At 42.6% G+C, this 21,783-nt stretch overlaps 2 protein-coding genes across 2 annotated transcripts in view; one reads left to right on the plus strand and one right to left on the minus strand.

Moving 5' to 3' along the window:
- Positions 1–16,408, minus strand: part of eipr1 (EARP complex and GARP complex interacting protein 1) — a 75,616-nt gene extending 59,208 nt beyond the window's left edge. The window contains exons 1-4 of the mRNA XM_083998305.1: positions 16,141–16,408; positions 15,904–15,987; positions 3,865–3,997; positions 85–241 (exon numbers count right to left, since the gene is read on the minus strand). Coding sequence (XP_083854431.1) covers positions 85–241; positions 3,865–3,997; positions 15,904–15,987; positions 16,141–16,182 — 416 coding nt within the window. The 5' untranslated portion in view covers positions 16,183–16,408. The remainder of the gene's footprint in view (positions 1–84; positions 242–3,864; positions 3,998–15,903; positions 15,988–16,140) is intronic.
- A 62-nt stretch (positions 16,409–16,470) lies between these two features.
- trappc12 (trafficking protein particle complex subunit 12) overlaps positions 16,471–21,783 on the plus strand; it is a 50,301-nt gene continuing 44,988 nt past the window's right edge. The window contains exons 1-3 of the mRNA XM_083998295.1: positions 16,471–16,528; positions 17,045–18,407; positions 20,597–20,713. Of these exons, the coding sequence (XP_083854421.1) occupies positions 17,058–18,407; positions 20,597–20,713 (1,467 nt within the window). The 5' untranslated portion in view covers positions 16,471–16,528; positions 17,045–17,057. The remainder of the gene's footprint in view (positions 16,529–17,044; positions 18,408–20,596; positions 20,714–21,783) is intronic.

Here is a 21,783-nt window from a genome sequence, read left to right on the forward strand (position 1 = left end):
ATATTGTGGATCACACTGGACATGCATCACTTGTACTGTAACACTTTGAGCTGTTAGCTCAAATGCTTCTTCAGCAACACCTACCAGGCAGCGTTGCCATGGGCACTGTTGTCCAGGTGGCAGAGGAGCTCCAGGGTTTGGGGGTTGTGGGCAGTGTCGTCAGGTGACTCATGGCTTCCTGTTTCCCAGTCAGAGGGCATCCGCCATACTGCTGCACAAGAAACCACCCTGCTGTCACTGGCTGGAGGGGGAAACACACACACACACACACACACACACACACACACACACACACACACACACATTGTTAGAGTGCATGTGCACGTGCGAATGTGTGTTCCAGGCTGGGCGTGGGGAGGGTGAAGAGGCGCTAACACAGTGACATGTATACACTCCTTCAAGCCCACATCACAAATTAGTTATTTTGGCACATCCTCACTAGAGCCAGAGCTGCTAATTGGAACCAGTAGGGTAAATGCAGAACTGATTCAGTAATTGGAATAAAAGTTTGAGGCTCGGGGGCATAACCTAACAGAGAGAGAGAAAGCAAAGAGAGATAGAAAACAGGGAGCAAAGAGCTTCATTTCTTTTTGGTGTAGCTATTGACAGCATGTGGGCAGGCGTTGGGCTATGAAACACTGGCGTTAGGCCTATTTGTCAAATTAAAAAGCAACTTGGTGCGAGTCCACAGGCTCTTGAGTGGTTTTAGACAACCTTGCACTTGGACTAAGTGGGAAAGCAATCATCTTGAACAAAAGCCTTTTCTTAACCATACGTGGAGCCCCAGTGGGGGGTGGTATGGAAACGTTATAGGAATGCCCTTGTGTGTGTGTGTGCGTATTTGTATGTGCTGTGTACTATCTATCTGTGTGAGTGTGTGCTGTGCTGTGCTGTGCTGTGTGCAGCAGCGCATGGTGGGCTGTCTAAGACTCAGCCTGGGCTACAGTGGCTGTCATCCTGTCAACTCAAGCGTGCACAAGTCTCCTGACAGAGAGTGAGAGACAGTTGGAGGAAAGAGAGAAGAGAAGGAAGAGGGCGATGGTGGCGGTGGCGGTGGTGGTGGTGGTGGTGGTGGGAGGGGGGTGGCTGTTCCTGCATGATGCCGCCTCAGGCACATACAGTAGGCCTACATCTTCCTGTATACATGTGAGGACACTCATTAACACTAATTGATAGTTATTCATATCACAACTCTGCAAAGAATTCTGAGACTGAGGCTCTGCTCCATGTCGACGTACAGTATTTGCATCTGCACATCTGTCAGCTGCACGTTCACACTGCCCATCTGCAAAAGTTGGGATCCATAAAAACAAACAACAGAATGTGTGATAGAAGTCAGCACGGTCTCTGCAACACATTTCCCACCCAGGGCTGTATGATACTGACACCTGTGGTCAACTGAGCATGTTGAAATGCTGATGCGGGATTCAGAAATATATATTCAAATCAAATATAGCTGAAGAATTACTAAATTACCAAACTGTGTTTAGCTGTCGGTAGACTTTAAAGGGATAGTTCACCCAAAATTCAAATTTCACTCATTATCTACTCACCCGCCTCATGTCGACTAAGAGCTGTGAGAATTTTCAGAGTCCTCCGTGCCTTCTCTGAGTTACGGGGGGGTCCGTGCAGCAGTATTTGTCCATATAATGGTTGTCAATGGATACCAACTTTCTTCGTCCAAAAAGACACACCAAAAAACATCCAAATACCTCCATAGTGCTCCTCTGTAATGTCCCTCTGGTATTGAAGCCCCGACATGAGAAATTGTTCCACCGGTCAGTGCAAATCTCAGGGAGAGCAGTGAACTGAGACACTGGGAGCTTCCGCTACAAACAAGCTTAAAATATAGACTTATTTAATTTTTTTTGGAACAATTTCTCATGTTGGGGCTTCAATACAAGAGGGACATTACACACGAGCAATATGGAGATATTTGGATGTTTTTTGGTGTGTCTTTTTGGACGAAGAAAGTTGGTATCCATTGACAACCATTATATGGACAAATACTGCTGCGCGGACCCCCCCGTAACTCAGAGAAGGAACGGAGGACTCTGAAAATTCTCACAGCTCTTAGTTGACATGAGGGTGAGTAGATAATGAGTGAAATTTGAATTTTGGGTGAACTATCCCTTTAAAAATATGATTGTTCATTTATCACCAAATACAATTTAGCTGTCTTCTTTCATTTGTTTATAGCTGCAGTGAACAAGACTACACTGCTCCTTCACCATCCATCTGACCTGCATTCAGAGTTAATTGTAATGACAGAAGCAGCTCCGTGCTGGCTTTTGGAAGTGAAAACAGTGTTTAGTGTGTGTGTGTTTTTTTATTTTTTAGTCTTAGTCTATAGCTGTTTGGAAAATACCAAGATGTCTGACCACATTGTTTCATTTCCAAACACTGTCCTGTTGGTGTCATCAGCTCCGTCCTCAGACTTTGTTGTGTTTGTAACTTTGCTTGGGAAATGAAACCCTGTTCTGAATCAGTAACAATAAGAACAAAGAGTTTTAATGTCTGTTATTGTGTCACATTTTACCCTTTGGTCCTACTATAGAGTAGAACTGAAACATTTAACACAATCACAAACACATCTGTTGGATTATATTACACAGACTAGAGACTACACAAATGAAGGACAGTCGTGACTTTTCTCCTTAGACTACTCCTCTATCACAATTAAACACCAACACAGAGGTAAAACCTCATTGTTATAAAACTAAAGTTTCGGTTGTGTTGTTGCTTTGTGTTCCTTCAGTTTATCCTTTGGAGTAAAACATTTGAGTTACATGTCTGTGACACGCTTAAAGCTTGTGTGTTTGTGCCGACGGACCTTTTGTCTCCATCTCCTGTCCTTTTGATAGTTTGATGTTTGAGTAAGAAGAGCAACATTTCTGGGCCCAGAATTCTGCACGTCCTTCATATCAACTTCTTTAACAGCTTGTGACTGGACTGGGAGGCCCAGCTGGTTTTTTAACACAAATCTGAGAGATTTGTGTCTCACAAATACTGAACTGAACTGACTGCATGAGACACAGTGTCATACACCAGACCTTGACATGTTGTGCAGTTATGCCATTATTCCCTTCATATTGCATGTTCATGTGAAAAAATGGGTTATATACGATACGAAATGATTTGAAAAAAGCTTCCATCAGGCTCAATTTTTAAATTAGGACAACGGATGTGAATTAGCAACTATGCTAACTCCGGCATATGTACATTAATGCTCTGGCTGACATGTTGATTAATATGCAATGTCCTAATCAAATAAATACATTTAAAAAAAATCTATGAATGCATTTCGTTCACAATTTATAATTTTGCTATCACACATATTAAAACTGAGCATAAATACATCCATGTCACCCTTTTACTTGTTAGAGTTAAAGTAGTATTTTTTGTCAAACTTATGGCTGTGTTGTTCTGTTTCAACTTTCAATTCTGATTGGAAGATCAGTTTTCAATTTGAAAAAAAAAAAAGAAAAGAAATCTGAAGAAGAACTGTACGGAACCCTCAAGGTTTTTTTGTCCTGACAGCAGTGGCTTTTATTATCTCATAATGTGGGTCATCATGTCCACACATTAGTATTGATTCTATCAGAATCTGAACACAGCTGCTGCTGTAAGACCTGTGAAGACAGGTCATCTGTTAAGGACCCATTACATGTCAGAAGTCTCCACTAAATTCTAGTTCCGTATGAGGTCATTAGATGGAAGAAATACATCGGAGGAGGAAGATAAAGTCTACAAAAAAATGAGACAGAGAAAGAGACACAGAAGGAGAAAAAAAGAGAGAGAGAGACATGTTGCATAAAGGAGCAGAGACTGGAGCCAGAGACAGAAGGAAACAGTAGGACTCACTTTTGTTATAGCAGGTGGTAAGCACAGCCTTATCTGCAGGACTGGCGCCAATGTGCCATATCTCCCCAGCTTGGTGCAGAAGGACGTTTTTATTAATGATGTTATTCTCATCATCAAAGTCAATGATGTGGATCTGGAAGCAGAGACAGAGGAGAGGGGAGAGATGTGTTGAGGACAAAGCTGGAGTTAAAAAACACTGCATGCACCTCCTTCCACACACCAACTGTAGTTCAAAGCTCTACTCATCTTTCTGATCCCCCCCTAAAAAAAAAAGAAGGCTTCTCTTTTAATATGACAGTATATGTAATTTCAAGGCAGACTTTGCTTTGGTTCTTCCCCCCATCAACTCCATACGACTGAAGACTCTTCATCTTGATTTTCCCTTTAAAGCAACGATTAAGACACTTTAGAAGTCACATTGGATCCATAGAAGTTATGCATATGACATGTTGCTAGAGTCAGAAGGAAAGGTGCACCAAAACTGAAATCAATAAAAGCTCACTCTATCTTTTAAAACAAATGGCCCTGATAAAAGAGGACTGGGAATGAGCTGCATTATCCAAGACAGACAAAACGTTTTGTCTGAGATGCCTCTGATTGTGGACGTTTGTTTGAAACAAACCTTTGAACTGCAGGTGATGATTGAGCTGTAGTGAAGATAGAATATCCCAACTTCACAGATAGTATAGTACTGATCTGTGCAGTCTGAGGCTTAGCTATCAGTTACAGTAGTACTTGTGTCATCAGGTTGCAACAATACAGAAAACATGGAATTCCTGGAAAAGATAGCATATGTGTGGAATGGTTGTGCACTAGATGAAGACTAAGTCAAAACCGAGTATGAATCTGAATTATTTTGTATTTTTTGGAAACAGGTCCCAGAGTGGGAAAATCTCTAAACATCAGCCCAGTGTTTTCAAATAGGCACCCAAAACTCCAGCCAGCAGGAATCATGAGGAGGACCCACAAGGTCTGCAAATTCACACAGAATTGCACGATATAGCGTGATGTAGTTTCTATAAAGAGAACCACAAAACATTTTATTGTGTCCATCCAGATGAGTAATAGGAAAACAAGTCAGTGCTGACCTATTTTGTAATTTTGGACCTCCACAATCAGCATCTCCTCGTCCATGGTGTCAACGGGGTGAAATGACGTCTGAAAACAGCTGACCTGTTGACTTCAGGCCGGCCTCTGCTCATTACAATGTTTTCAAGGTGTAGTGCAGAGAAATCTGATCCGCCATGAACACGGCAGATTTTATTTTGAAACATTTTGGAAAATTCGCCTACTGCCTATAACTCTATAGTCTTAGCAGTAGGTTCATTACCTTTAATTGTCGGTGCATGTAGTTTTTAGATCTGGGGGGGCAGAGACTTGAGCTCTGCACAGCTCGCAGTATTTCCGCCTGTCCCTCATCTAACTCATCAAATTCACAATCCAACAACTCCAAAACACTTTGATGGACAAGTTGTGACCTGCACATTCACCACGCTATGAGATAATAATGGGGGAGTTGGGAAGTTGTTTTCGAGGTAAATGTGTAGCCGGAACTACATTCCAGACACGGCTGCTTGGCAGAGTGATTTCAAAAGCGCAAGTAGTTCCAAGTATTTGCTTCATGTGTCATCATGTTACATAATTATACGTCATTATTTCATAGCGTGCAATGTGCAGGTCACAACTTGTCCATTTGTGTTGTTGGATTGTGTATTTAGTTGTTTTTTTTTGCCTTTATTTGATAGTGCACAGTGAGATAGACAGGAAAGGGGGAGGCAGAGAGAGGGGGAATGACATGCAGGAAAGGTCCGCCCGACGCGGGACTCAAACCGGGGACGCCTGCGCTGAGGACTGTAGCCTCTACATGGGGCAGCCGCTTTACCCACTGCGCCATGCACCGCCCCAGGATTGTGTATTTAGTTTGATGGGGGAAATGTGGAAATACCATGCAGCTCACATTTCTGCCCCGCCGTTCTAAAGACAGCTTGCACCGACAATTAAAGGTAATGAACCTACTGCTATGACTATAGGGATTATGGCAATAGGAGAATTTGCCAAAATGTTGAAATATCCCTTTGAAATGTAGTGTTGGTCTTAAAGCATAAGTAAGTGGAATATTTGTGTTAATTTAAGTCTTAAATAGTTGTGCAGTGGGTACTAGTTTCATTTGGAGGGTTTCACGCGAGATTCACGCGTGAGTCACGGGAGGCTTACGCGGATTTTTTGTGGAGGAGTAATTGTGTTTTCACCAGAAGCTGCAATGTGTCCAAACAACCGCCAGGTGGCATCTGTGAGCAGCAGATCGCCTCTATAAGACAGCAGCACGGAGCAGTGAACACGAATGGGGAATGCAATATAATAATAATACAGTATAGTTTTTCAATGAGAAAAATGTAACGACGGCAGCTATACGTCTCACTCTCTTTTATCGATCCTCTTGTCAGCTCCAAACACACCCATCTGCACCGCGATTATGGACCACAGCGTGGTTTTCCACACAGCAGTTAATTAACTCAGTGGGCGATGCTGCCGGTGTGTTTTTAAAATGAGCCAACTACTGTACAGTAGTGTTCATTCCCCACCTTGTTTGACTGAGAGTGTAGCTGGATGATTTCTCACGAATGAACGGGCAATAGCCTATGTCACTTTCGGGCTGGGCGATAAAACAGGATATCCTGAAATAACATTCCCTCGATAGAAATAGGCTACAAGATGTGTGGATATAGGTTTCATTCATCCATGTTTTGGATGAATGGCCACAGCAGCCGCGACCGAAGATGCAGCCGTGCTGATGTGACCGCAAAAAAACAAAAGTCAGTCGGGGTCAGCTGGTTTACAGCCGGCCGACTCTGAAACACTCGAGACACAATAACATTAGTAACGCAAGAAAGGTATAGTTCACTTAGTAGAGCAGCTCTCACTGTAAGCAAATATTTTATTTCAGTCTGGGATGCCAACGTGCAGTTTTAGTGAACAATGCATTTTCTCTTATCATCATTATTATGATCACTGATATAGCCTATATGTGCGGCTATATATACCGTATGTGTGTGTTTGTGTAATGCAGGGGTGCTTTAAAAAAAACACAGTTGTCTGCACAGTTGGCATTTTTCTCACAACCGACCTCAAAAGCGAGGGCAGGTCCGCCTAAGCATCGTTCCGGGTGTTGTCTTTGTTGCGGCTCCACAGAGCGCACATGGCTACTTAATTATGCACGTGCTGACCAATGTTCACTCTAATTTTCAAAACTCCTGAGCAGAAATTCAACTCCCCTGATGATATGCTTGAGCGACTGTGAGCAAAAGCTCAAGCGTACACAGTATGTCCACATGCTGGTGCTATGGCCTCACCTCTCATACTCCAAATATCAATACAATTGGCTATTACTATTATGATTAATAACAGATTATTTTGACAACATTACCTAGGCTACTCCATATCTAGGTCAGTTACAGTTAATGATAACAAAATACAATATTGTTTTGGCAAATAGATTTAGCATTTATTGCCATTTGAACAATATGAAAAAAAAAACTAACATCAAGTTGGTGTCATCAACTCTTGGCACAGAAGCATATGAACAGTAATAATAATTCTCAAGCAAAAACTTAAATTGTAGTTGCACTACAGACCACGGTTAAGGTCATAAATTTCACAATTCGAAGCGCACATTAGGGAGAAATAAACTAGTAGTAAACTAGTAAACTAGTTGTGGATATTTGAGTGTGCAACTTTTTTTGTCTTCTGGGCAAAGAGGTGGGGAGCAGTGTGCAATTGCACAGTAAAACACCTTAGAGGGAACAGTGGTGCTGACCATATATGGTTGTGCTGCTGAGGCATTCTGGGGGTGGAATATGAGGTGTGTTCATGTCCGCACCATTCTTGGGTCCGGTGTGATTTATCAATGGAATATTGCGGAGAGTTGTGCGTACGCACAGCTTGATCAGTGTTTCCCACAGAAAAAATAAATAAATAAATTAATAAATGTGTCCACGTCTCACGTGTGTTTACGTGCGGTGCGCCCGCACGCGAGAGAGGCGGCAGGTTGAGAGGCTGACTGGCGGAGATGAGAGCTGGTGAAAGGCTAACATGATTATTAAAAAAAACACCATCTCTGATCTCTGCCTGCACATAGACAGACACAGGTTCACATACAGACAGGGGTGCACGGTAAATGCAACTGCAGCGCTATTAAACTAGAGCAACAGCAACTCTCATATTAAATTGTGTTTTATATTGATTTCATATATTTCACTGATTGCAATTAGGCTATAGAATGCTAGTGTGTGTTTTATTGAAAGCGAGGCTGGGTGAATATCACTAGTGTGGTTTATATGCAGCGGTCTATAGGACCAGCTTAGAAACATCAGCGACACATTAGCACCTTCATTTATAGGTGTGCTTGTGGATACTTCACTCAAGTAGTTCACAGCCCTGCCCCCCACAGAACTTCACACAGCTGTTCAGTCAGCTTAGAAAAACCGGTTCTTACAGATAGCTACCTCTCCTCACACTTTTCATAAGCCGGGGGACAAAACTGCTTCGCTTCATTGTTTCGTTTCATTTCGTTAAATGAAAATCATCTCTGAATTATGGAACTAAAAATAAAATAGGCCTATCTTTAAAAAAAAAAGATCCTATGATATAGCCTAATTGCATTATTTGTATTCAAATGTGACTGAGACCTTTATCTACCTAAACAGAGGGTAACATGAATAATATCCTGTTTTGTATTTCTCTGGAAACTGTTACATTATGTAACGTGAACGCGGCACTCTCTCCCCCCTCTCTCCCTCCCGAATTGGGCATATTATGATAAATATAGGCTACTGTAGATAAAAACAATAATTGAAGAAAAAAATAAGCTATTGTCGGCTCGAGGTATAAATGCCCAGAAATCGAATGTTTCATTTGTGTAAGTTGTAAGCTTCAGAAACCATCACACATGGAAAAGTCACGGACTGAGAGACCTGTAGTTTTAATGTAAACAAAGTCATTTACGTAAGAAAAACACAAACGTCTGTGTGAGACCATCTGGGTGGCTCTAGTGTTAACATTAGCCTAATGAAGAATGAAGAAAACACGTTACAAATGAACTATGACCGAATTGACAGCAGAAACAGTGTGCACTTATCTCAAGGACATTTAAATCGAATGCAACTGTAACTTGTAAGAGGTGAAACGTCTTCCTAGACGAATAACCAAGTCCAGTTGCATTCGATTTAAATTTCCTTAAGATAACTATGACCGGGAGTCCGGGACAAACGAGAATATTCCCAGGCTTAGTGCATGTGCACACGCCGGCCGGAGTCACTCGCAACAATGTAGCTTTCCCTCGATTAAAGTAGTTCTGTCATCTCCCACTTTGTACCGGATAAGAGACAGCACCCGACAGATATGCTAAATGTTTGGATGCAACAAAGTCACTGTTAACAAAATCAGCATCTAATCTGTCCCTTCAAGAGCAGCTGCTGACAGATGTGCATTATTGCTCCGCTCGTGAGTCCAGCAGCATCGGGTCCAGGCTGCTGGCACAGACGTAGCGGTCGTGGTCTATGAGTGGATTGTTACATTCACCAGAACTTGCAGAACTCAAACTACTCAAACTTGGAGCCCGAACAGGCTACAGGAGAGATCCAAAATATGCAGGGGACCCCCAAAAGGCTGAGAACCACTGATCCTGTTGAACGTAACCACTGTGAAACAATAAAAAAACAACATTGATCTGATTGACCGGCGTAGCGGTCCCTCTCTCCATCCACTCTCTAGCTCTCTCGACCACAGCTGCAAATTAAGTACCTATGGCCTATGAACAGCGCCACTCTCCATTGCAGCTACGTTGTGGTCAAACGTGGAATTACCCCAAAATCTTTTGAGCTGCATCTCAGTACGATGCTTCCACCTAGTGGCTACAGTGTGACCTACAATTTCACGCAACGCGTGAATCACGCTTTCCGTGAGGGAAACGTCCAAATGAAACTAGTACCCACTGTATCTTCCGACAGCAATCACTTCTATAGAGTGTTTGGTCTGAAACACGGGTCTGTCAGTCACTCTGCTCTGCTGTAAGCCGAGGAGAAAACTTTCCTTGTATCCTACAACCTTTATCCAATGAGGAGAGAGAACGGCATAAAGGGGCGGTCCTCTCTGTGTGTGCAGCCAAGGGATGCGCGTGAATGTGGTGACGTAGGGACGAGGGCGGGGACTGCTAACTCCATCTGCTGGAGAAGTTAGCCAAAACCACCGGATCACTTACTTCTGCTTTAATCTTTAGTACAAAGCCTCGTTACCAATGAGTTCCCTCTCTCCTGCTCTCTCTGCTAGTTCTTCCCTTTACTAATAAAATACATGTAATGACAGTGGTTCCCTTGCTGTAACGGAGGTGTGTATGGAAGTATTCCTCTACTTCCCTGCTGTTCCGGAGCAGCTGGGTGGAGGGCAGGCCACGGCTGCACTTTAAAACCCCATCAACAGCTGGACGGACTTCACAGCAGTGAAGTTGAACAAACAGGCTAAACTTTTATCCATAACAAGTTGATAGAAACTTATCCTTAACTGAGCTCTTTTCATTAGATGGAAATCTATTCTATGAGGGCCCTCGATTGAATGCAGTTCAGGGCCCACAGTGCCGTAAAACCGTAAGGGTCTCAAGGTTTGATCAGACAATATATGGCAGTTTCTCCCATAAGAGAGACACTTACAGCACCTTGGGGGACCGTTAATGGGGTCGCACTGGACAATAACTCCTGCTAGGCACTTCCACTCCCCTTGCCTGTACTACTTTTACAGGCTGAACAAGAGGATGAATAGGGGGAGCACGAGGAGGAGGAAGAGAGGAGCGTCAGAGCAGCAGCATCCTTCAGCCTTTTCAAAGTCAGCTAGGCAGCTATTAACCTTGGGTTGGACTGCATCGAGCAAAAAATTATTACGCAAAGTTATAATTTTATGGTGGTGGGGGAGCGGTACAAATAAATTCAGGCTGGTGGGACAGGGTAATTGGAAGGCCTGGTAATAGGGTCCCCCCAAATGAACTCAGGTGTGAGGGGAGAGAGAAGTTCCAGCCCTCCTCCCCCAGGTGATTTATCCCTCATTCTTCCAGGCCTGGGGAGTGACTCATAGCCCTTAGCCACTTGGGCATCCAGCCCAGCGCTGTTAATTATGTGCCGATGGTGGGAGGAATTGAGGCAGGAAGAAGGAGGGGAGGGGAAACTGGGGAAGAGGGGGCAAGGGAGGGATAAAGCCAAGCTGGCTCGTGGCCCCCGTTTCAGGGGCCTCTCCTCTAAAGCTCTTGAGCTGCACAGATGACAGCGAGCGGGGCGGAGGAGTAGCAAATGGGTGAGAGGTGCCAAGCTCGGCCACTTTATCTCGTTAGCAGCCTTAAATGCCACGCTGACGCTCCCTCCGATCCGTCACTCCAGCTATTGGTCTCTGAGGGATTTGAGAGCTTCTCGGCGAGTTAAGAGAGGCATTTCCAACCTGCATTATGCTTAATGGGAGGTGCAGAGGCCAGCAGGCTTATGGCTACGGCAGAAGCTATCAGGACTGAAATGCCAATTGAAAAAACATTTTTCATATAGCAAGTTCAAACTTCATGAGCTTCATGAATAAAACAGTCTGCACGGACTGAACCCAGGACTCTAATGTCAGGTCATCTCCAAGAACAAGACCTGGAAGATGAATAATGATCCCTGTTAGGTTTTACAGCTTTGGATGCTCTTTGACACTGATATCAGAAAACAAAGCTCAAGTTTATAAAGATATGAAATGGCAATTGCGTGTTCACAATGTGATTTTTTTTTTTGGCATATAGCCGTGAAATGGGGATTGGGGTGATGCTAGTGATGGGAGAGTCTCTTCTAGGCAAGTTGTTGAAATGTTGAACTCAGTTTACACAAAATTTGTGTTTAAAAAGAAGAGATGTTCAAAAACTGATGATCTTGCATCTCTTAAACACTTTAAAAATAGGCAGAATTGTCAAATCTTACAAAAATCACAAGAAAACTGTAGTAAAAGCTTCCACGGTGCTTTCAGACATGCCTGTATTGTTTTCAATGTAAACGTGCAGCATGTGGGAGAGCGCCTGTGTTCGGGATCACCCAGTGCCCGTGTGGTTGCCACGGCAACCATAGAAAATAAAGTGAGTGAAACAGTCAAGAAGGTGAGTTCCCCAACTTGTGCTAGACATGTTCACCAGAGAACAGACAGATCGATGAAGACAAACTGTATTGGAGCAACGTCAGATTTAAAGGGTGATTCTGTCAGGTCTCCTCTGAACCTCTGAGGCTCAGCTTGATGCACAGTGATTGGCCAGCATCGTATTCTTGATTCCAGAATCATTTCACCCCAACGTCTGAGAGAACCGTTTGAGACAGCAGTGACTGAACCGTGTTGAAAGGAGGGTATCCAGTCAGACTTCAAACTGCACAACACAAACTGACACTGAGGTTTCTACATTTCTCTCACGACTGTCACTCGCTGTGGCCTCAAAGCAAACAGTCCATTTAATAAATGGGCAATAAGTATTTCATCACTATATAAATCTAATAATTGTACAAGGATTAGGTTTACATAAATTATTCACCTCTTCCGTCTTTTTCTGCTACATTTCAAAGTGTTGGGAGGAGTGTGTGAGTGTGTAATAAGAAATCACACAGATTGACTGAACGCATTGTTGCCATTCCCAACAAGCCCCGTATTAGACCGGCTACAAAAGACTTGGACTGCACCACGTCTGTATTCAGGGCCAGACCGTTTTCACACTGAAGGCTGCCAGAAAATAGGTTGGTTTTTATCAAGGCACAAATCTTCTCTCTCTCTCCTTCTCTCATCCTTCTCCTCCTCATGCTCTCAGAGAGCTAATTATTTCTCCCCACATTTGGAGCCAACTGTTTCTGTCATCTGTCTCTGTAATGACCTCTGCATGCATGCATGCCCACACTCACTCTTCCTCCTTCACACACACACACACACACACACACAGAACCCTCGCTGACACCCAGACACACCTTTGTAGCGAAACCACATGTACATACAACATATATGTATATGCAACAGCTCTGTCTATCAATACGGATGTCACTGGTTTAAACGCTGATTTATGGCTGTATAGTGAAATAGCTGGGTGATATCATAGGTATTAATTATCAATCAGCACATAATTAACAACAATTTTGATAAATGATTAACAATTTCTTACTGAATAAACAAGTTGATTAATCAGTCAGACTACTGACACAAGAGAGATCTGCAACATTTGTTTCATAAAAAATGTATACTAGCAGCAATCAAACATTTAGGACTAAAATTATGAATTAGTGAACCAGTCAATCATCATGTTTTTTGGTAATGTGTAGTATTTTGGAATCAATATGTGTGGATGTTAGCTTAAGCTGTAGGAAATTGTGATGATTGATGATTCTGCTCTGCACAGTCTGCGCACTAAACAAACAGTAAAATGTAGAACTGCAACTAACCATCATTTCCATCAGTAATTCTTTGGTTGATTATTTTTTGATTGGCCATAAAACGTATTTCAATCTTTTCTATCTTTTTCTATCTCTCCATGAAATATTTTCCTAATACTTAACTGATTATCAAATGTTTTTTGGTGACACAACTGCTTCACATCCAATTTCGTATTACACTGATTAATGGAAAGAATGGATTCATCGTTAATAATGAAAAAATGATCATCTTACAGCAGATTATCACCACCAAGTCTTGTATCCAGTGCACACATACATGTACAGTACATACACTCCAGAGCAGCAAAACAATGTGCATGTGAAAAAACCAAAAAGGTCTAATTTTCTTCCTCTGAGAAAAGGAACAGAGCACAGGAAATTTGCACTTCGTGGTAATGTTGGCTTGTTTTTCTCAAGGTGTGAAAATGGCATGTTAAAATGGGGGGAAAAAATAATGAGGAAAAGATTTCAAGCAATTTAAGGTAATGAAAATTTCTCATTTGTAAATTCTGTGGTTTTCCAAATTCATCTAATTGTCTAATATTTGACATTATTTGAACTGGTCAACACAAAAACAGACTGAGAAGAAGAGCCAGAATGAGCTTATGTAGCCTATGTGTAGAAAGTTTTAATAAGATTGTGTCACAAAAGATATTTTGATGTATTTTTCAATTTTATCAGAGAGCATCAAAATATTATAATGGTATGGCTCTATATTAATCAGTGCCTTTTTTTAATCGTATTACTCACGCATTTGATCCAGCTAATAAAATGTGCAGACAAGATGTCCCTATGAACCCAGACTTTCCCCAGAAGGGCTGTGATAAACACTTACAGTGTGTGACACACACAACGTCACAGAGGTGGCTACTTCAGTGAGGTTAAGGCAGTAAGGTGTGGACTGGGGCTTATTCAGGTCAACTAAGCAGTTGTAGCTACAGTACTTTTTACAGTTTGCAGGACAACACTACACTATATTTTATATTATTACCACCCTGTCACCCTGTTTCTTTCAAGGGGATGGAAACTTGAAACTGACCCTAAAGAAAACCCTCGATCCTAAGTCAGAGCTATATAGGGGAGTCTTTGGTCAAGGTCTTAAGTTGAAAAAGGTTGAACTTGTCTTTCCTCTGAAATGATCTGTTTGTTTGTTTTTTTGTTATTTTCCATTTTCTTTTTTTCAATTCCACCCTGGACTTTCATAAAAATCTGGGCTCCATGTTGACCCATACCATACTCTCTTTCAGACTTATTCAGGAATTATTTTGCTCTTTTATATTTTAAAACAAAAGGTGACACGCAGGTTTGGTCATACTGTACTTTAAACATTTTACAGATATTTCAAAAATAAGTCATGTCTGTTTTTCTCCAGGACCTTCCTGAGGACAGTGACTGCTCTCAATTGGTTTCACTCCATACTAGGCTACTGAACATCTGTATCACCTGTAGCCTATGTTTAATGATCCAGCTTTTTTATTTTTTATTTTTATGAACCTGTCGACCCTCATTCTTGCCATCTTTTCACTTGGGATATTAAGATGCCAAAAACTAAAGTGTTAATCTTATAATCACTCTTATGTAGCAATGCCTGATCACAGAAATCAAACTACAGTATGTTCCAGTTCATATTACTTGATAAGTAGTCTACCTTAAAATAGCTGAAATCATTGTATTTTAAATTTAGATATCAAATTTAATCCCAAAAAGAGTGTGGTTATGATAGCTAGAACTAAGGAGGACCAAAAGCGAAAGTTTCCCTCTTTTTGTCTGTCTGAGCAATCACTCAATGTTGTCACCAAGGTGAAATACCTGGGACATATTATTCGAGATGATCTCTGTGATGATGATGATGTGCAACGGCAATGCTGTAAACTGTATGTGCAAGCAAACATGATTGCTCGCAAATTTCACATGTGTTCAAAGGATGTTATAATTGCTCTCTTTAGAGCCTAATACAGCACACCTCTGGTGCAGTTAGTAAAGGTAAGATGAATAAGATCAAGGTTGCGTATAATCTTCGTATCTTGTATCCACGGTGGGAACGTGCAAGCCATTTGTTTGTGTCCTGTAATGTCCCCACATTCAATGCTTTGCTAAGAAATTTTATTTATAAGTTTATGTGCAGACTGTGTCGATCAAAAAATGGAATTATAATGTAGGCTACACTTGAACACTTCCATGTTTTGGAAATACTGGTTTTAGCTTGTGTGTGGACTTCTTTGTTATTATTGGACTTGGAGTCTGTAAAATAAAGCTATATAGCCTATATATATTTTACCCCTGGTTTTAAATGATAATAAGTCAAACTGGGCTATTTTTGTTTTACCTCTGCCTAAAACTTCAACAAAATGTTGTGATTCTGTCCAATGTTGTTAATTACTGCTTGGGTCCAGCTGGTGCAGCTTGATGGATCTCTCGGGAAGGAAAGGTACAACACTGTCGACATTATTTGCACACTTTGCTGCACAAACACAAACTCTTACTAAGAAATGAATTATTGCCTTATTACGTTCATCATTGTCGAACGTCCCTCCCACCCGGCTTTAAATTGTTATTCTGCTATGAAGTGTTTTACCTGGTTGTCAAATTTCAGTGACTGTGTGCCCACGAGGAAACGAATGGCATCAGTCTCCGCTGTCTGGGCTGTCAGTGCTCGTGCCTGCAAAGTAGACACAACAGAACATTACTGACCACTCACACAAACACGCTTAAATGAAGGCAACAGACTTGAATAGCACAAAATAAAGAAGCGCTAGCGTTAGCCGACATACAGGGGGAAATGAATGACGTGTAGCATCAGTATGTAGCCTACCTGAAACTCCAGACCGTAAATGACAGGAGCGTCATCCTCCATGTTCAGTTCGCTAACAGGGCTGACGCTTTCTTATCCTTTGAAAAACGACGTATCACGGTTAAATCACATGTAAATTAGATTTGAAGTAATGGGTGCTACGGACTGTACAAAACACAACACAGTTGCCGTACTTCCGCGATTTAAAAACTGGGGGAAAACGAACCGTGTGACTATCGTACGTAACTACAGCCGTACAACGTTGCGAAGGCTACTATAACTGCGTAGAAGGGATCAAGAATGCCAAGAAAAACACGTCGGCATGAAATTTGTCCGCCGTGGGGCACCGTACGTGTAGCTTTCCTGTGGAACTCTATGGTGGAATATCTAGCTGTCAGTCTGGAGTAAGGTAAAAACATTATCGCGTTTGTGTTTCCGTTTTTTATTTGTCTGTCATTGCGTAACGTTACTGGTGTCAATTGCACGTTAGCATTGCCATTTATTTTTTAAAGCGTGACCAGCTGTTAGTGAAGCAACTTATGTACTTGACATAAGCAGTTGCTAAGTTAGCTCACTGTAGCCCACCGGCTAATGTAGCATTAGCAATATAGCCTGCATCAAAACAGACAAGAAACTCATCTATGGGTCCCGGTTAGCGGCTCTGTCGTGACAGAACTTAAAGCTAACCGACTCGTTCATTGTAGTTGTAGCTGGGTGATGACGAATAGGCTTTAAAAAGATAGCGTTTGTTTACATGGACAGGAAGTGGCTAAGATAGATGCTGTAAAGTGTTATTTGTAAGTCACTGTGGACAGCACAGGTGACAGACAGACAGACAGACTTTATTGATCCCAAACGATTACAATGAAATGACAGTGCAGCAGCATTACACACATTGTTGTGTTGTGTGTTTTCATCCTGACAGTAAATGCAGTAAGATGGACAGTGGGGAGACTCCTGCTCAGCGGCCAGTCACTTTGGACATCACGGTGGAGGATGTCAACAGTGATGCTCCAGCTCCCCTGGAGTCACCCTCCAGTCAGACCCCTTCCAGAGACAACACCCTACCTCAGGAAGACAGCATCGACCTGGGCGGGGACTTTGCCACCCCCCAGGAGGACAGCAACGCCACACCATCAGAAAGCCTGATGGACAAGCTCAACGACCAGATGATGGAGAGTGTCATGATTTCTGACTCGCCCAATAACAGTGAGGAGAATGACGTAGGGCCCAGTGACTCTTTTCTGGATGGAGTGGAGGAGGAGGAGGAGGAGGAAGAGGAGGAGGAGGAGGAGGAGGAGGAGGATGCAGCGGAAACATCAGGAGACAAAGAAGAACAAAGTGATATTGGACAGAAAACAACTGAGATTAAAGTGTCAGTAGAGGAACAGGAGGAAGAGGGTTCTGAGGAGGAAGCAGAAGATGACACAAAGGAGCAGACGGATACACAAGAGCAAGTCGCAGGCAGTGTTTCACCTCTGGTCGACACACACAGCCCATCTGACCTTGTAAGTGAGGAACCAGCACCACGGGCAGGTCCAAAAGAAGCTCCTGTACCAGTGTGCACCATCTTCAGCCACAGCAGCCAGCCCAAATCTCTGGTTCCCGATGGGTTCCAGCCGACGCTCATCAAGTCTCCCAGCTTTAGCATGGGGAGCGGCGGGGGAAACGACGAGGCTGTGACCCCCAGCAAGCTGACGGCCCCCCTTGTGTGTCAGCCCAGCCCCAGCCTCAGTAAGTTCTTCACTGACAACGGACAGACCAATCCAGCTTCTGACTTCTTTGATTCCTTTACTGCCCCCTCCTCCTTCATTTCTGTTTCCAACCCAAACGCAGAGATCACTCCTGTCAACAGCCCAGCACCCATAGCCCCCACCCCCGAGCGTCAACTCTCTTCCACTTCCTCATCCGTCTCTTCCACCGGGGGGCCTATGGACTCTGTACCTCTCACCCATAGCTCGGTCTTTGGGCCCGCCCCCGCCGATACCGCGACTGCCAAGACCCAACCTCTGCCACCGCAGATAGTCCCAGCTCCTGTTCAAGCCCCCGCCGCAGCCCCTGCCTCTCAGCCGCAGCCCTTCAACCAGCTCCAAGCTGTTTTCTCAGGCAACGATGATCCGTTTGCAACAGCTCTGAGCCTGAGTGAGGTGGACAGGCGTCATGATGCCTGGTTGCCATCGGAGGAGACCAGGAAGGTGTTGATCTCTGTGGCCACCCAGCAATACAGCCCAGCCTACGCAGAGAGCAACAGACTCACCATGCCTGGACTCAAGTTTGACAACCTGCAGGTAAGACCAAAGCTGCTTGTGATGCAATATGCAGGTTAAAAGTATACATTTTTGCACGCTAATTTTACTCTTGAAGTTAAAGGGACAACCAGGAGTTTTGGAAAAGCGAAGTGTTTTCACACTACATTTATGAGCCTCCGCGCACCGTAAAATTCTTTGACCGGTGCAAGACAGACTCATGTTTTCATTCATCAAGAATTAAAGTCAGAGGTTCGAAGACGATCAGATACCTTCATAGTCCCCACCATAAACGGTGATTCAGCGGCGTTATTTTCATGACTCGCCACGAAAGTAAACAAACTCTGGTCGGCTCGCCCAGCATTTCCGCCACCACTAATAATAACAAAATAACGATTGAGACGAAACGATATATTTATCGAAAATGGGCCCATTAACAAGTGTGGGTAACGTAGATTCATCCAAAGACTTTTAAATAACCAAATAGAAACTCCTCGTTGTCCCTTTAACTTTACTTATTGTGGGTATTGTAGCACAGCCGGTAATAACATTGACATAACTTATGTGACTCTACAGAGAGCTATTTCAAAAGTAACCTCACCACCCTAAAGCATTGTAATAGACCTTTAGCTAAATGTGAATGCATAAATGAGTTTGAGTTTATTTCTATCAGCAACACATTAGAAAAAGAACAACAACGAAAAAGATCTTATTATATCCAATCAAGGTTGCCCCTAGAATTTGAAACAATGCAAGTAGCCTAAATCTACTGAATCTAAATCCACTTGCCCATGTGCAACCAGCAAATGAGCTGTTTCTCTTTTTCAAACACTGGTGAAACATGGAAAGGGTTGACTCAAAGAATCTGTTCTGTCATTACAGGTGTCAGGCCAATGTGTGTGAGGGATTTTCTTTTTGCGCTCCTAAAATTTTAAGTTAGGGGGCCACTGTGATCCTAGTAAAAAGAAAAGTTAGTCTGGAGCCGTGATACAACGTGATAAAACAATGTTTTTAGGTGCATCTCAATAAATGAGAACACAGATGTCAGGTCAGCAGTCTTCTCCTTGTGGAGCTACTGAACCAGACTAGTCCATTTAAAGGCTCAGGAAACATTTGCAGGTGTTTGGAGTTCATTGGCTGATTAGAGTGTGACATCATTATGTTACAATAGTGAACTTTTACATTATTTTTTTGGATTAACTGTTATTTGGGTTTTTATTAAACGTACAGTAAGCCATAGTCATTGCAATTAAAAGAAATAAAGACTTGGAATATTTCAGTCTGTGTGTTCCAAGTTTCACTATTTGAATTGAACTACTAAAAACTTTTCCATGATATTCCAATTTATAAAATGCACCTGTAGGTTAGCCTATAATGCACTAATTGTTTCAGGTTTAATTTTATGCGGTTTAGTCATAACAGACAGATCTAATCTCTCAGTTTGGACACATTCTCTGTGCATAACTGTAAAAAAAAATATTGCCATAACATGTTGAAAACATTCAGTCGATTATCAGCCATGCGCGCCACCCAATTATCTTGGTTATTTTACACATTTGAACAGTGTGTCTTCCATCAACCAAAGAGAAGTGGTTAAAACGGGTTTAAGCAGCAGCTCTGGCACATTACATACATGGAGACAGTTGTCTGTAAACAGCATACACATGGCCCTCCATGCTCCTCCATATTCTCTCATAAACATCCTCTGAGCTCTTTTAACAGCAACGTTTTCCATAATAACAACCCTTGATGAAGCAACAATTTAGTTATTTATTCAGCTGAATCTTATGTTGTGCGCCCACCTCCCAGCTCAGACTGTGTTCATTATCCCCTCAGAACGTGTTTGAATCTCTGCTTGAATAAATAAATAAAACTCACATATTTTTCCGTTATCTTGGTGTTTTTGCCCACTAACAACCAGTTTTCAACAAACAAATTAGAGCCACTCCACAGCTGAAATATAGCAGTTTATGTTGTCTGGGTTTTTTTTCTTCAGTTCCTCTTAGGGCTGGTTACAGTTCTTATTGTCTGTGATCCTGTCCAAACTTGGGGATGTCCAGATTAAAGCTTTTTTCTGCCCTGATCCACTAAATATAACGAAAACACCAATAAAAAATGATGTTCTGGTATTGTGAAACTTTGCTGTTATGCAAACGCAGCATTGCAACTCCCTGGGCTCTTGGTGAAAAATGCAGCTGTATTGGGATGAATTCTAACATGTTTTCCTGCAGGGTGATGCTGTGAAAGACCTAATGGTTCGCTTCTTGGGAGAACAGGCAGCGATGAAGCGCCAGGTTCTCACCGCCAACTCCGTGGAGCAATCCTTCACAGGCCTCAAACAGCTCGTTGTAAGTCACTCTCTCTACTTTTTGTGCACGTTGTTTGCAAATGTCCCCACTCCCCTCTGAGGTTCACAGCATTATTCTTTGTGATGTGAAACTAGGTCTGGGTGATGATTCGATGATGATATATATATATATATTTCTTTTCCTTTTTTTTGCGATCAGTTTTTTATTTTATTTTATATTTAATTTGCAGAGAGACATCAGCATGGTAGCAACATAACAGGGCAGACAATCTTCATACAAAGTGTCACCAACTATTGGCTAATGCATTTAACAAGTGGTGACCTCACCATACAGCTGCTACTCTCCCAACCCAAACCCCTAACTCCACACTTAAAGGGACAGTATGGGACTTTATTGGCTTTTTATTGACAAAAATCAAATATCGCTTTCATAAATACGTATTTCACTGAAGTGGAATCGCGCCCGCATACAAACGAGCGCTTTCTCGTACCTTAGAATGAGATGTTACAAGTCGTTACAAACATACAGGGGGGGGTTCACCGAACCTTCTCTGCCATGTTGAATCGCCATGTTTTACGTTCAGTGTCACCGTGGCTGTAAGTAACCTCAAACTCGGGCCGCCGGAGCTTCTCGGCTCGGGGAGAAAGTTTTCCAGACAGCGCCTGTTAAAACTGTCACCACCGTGTAGCTAGTGTGAGGAAGGACGGAGGCACTGGTGTTGCCTTCAGGTGCAGTCAGACACCTGAATGACGCCGTGAGTGACGCCGTCGGCAAACCAACTGGATGTTATTTTACTCGACGAGAGAAAGCCGGTAAAACGTGGGTCAGGTAAACAATACGACATCACCTTGACAACATATTGTCACGCCTGTATTGTTTTGCCTCGTGCTGGCGGACCGTTTGTTTACATAGAGGCTTGTTTATCCTGATACATGCAGCGTGTGTTGTTTTTCTGACTTCTGCCCGAGTTTACGTAAACGCAACAGCAAGAATACGTGCCGACATGCAACCGCACCGCTAGATGGGGGTAAATCTCACATACTGTCCCTTTAACATTAATTATAGACTATTACATAAAAAAACACAACAGTATGACAAGAACCTTAACG

The sequence above is a fragment of the Trachurus trachurus genome (assembly GCF_905171665.1).
Source record: "Trachurus trachurus genome assembly, chromosome: 22".
Taxonomy (NCBI): domain Eukaryota; kingdom Metazoa; phylum Chordata; class Actinopteri; order Carangiformes; family Carangidae; genus Trachurus; species Trachurus trachurus.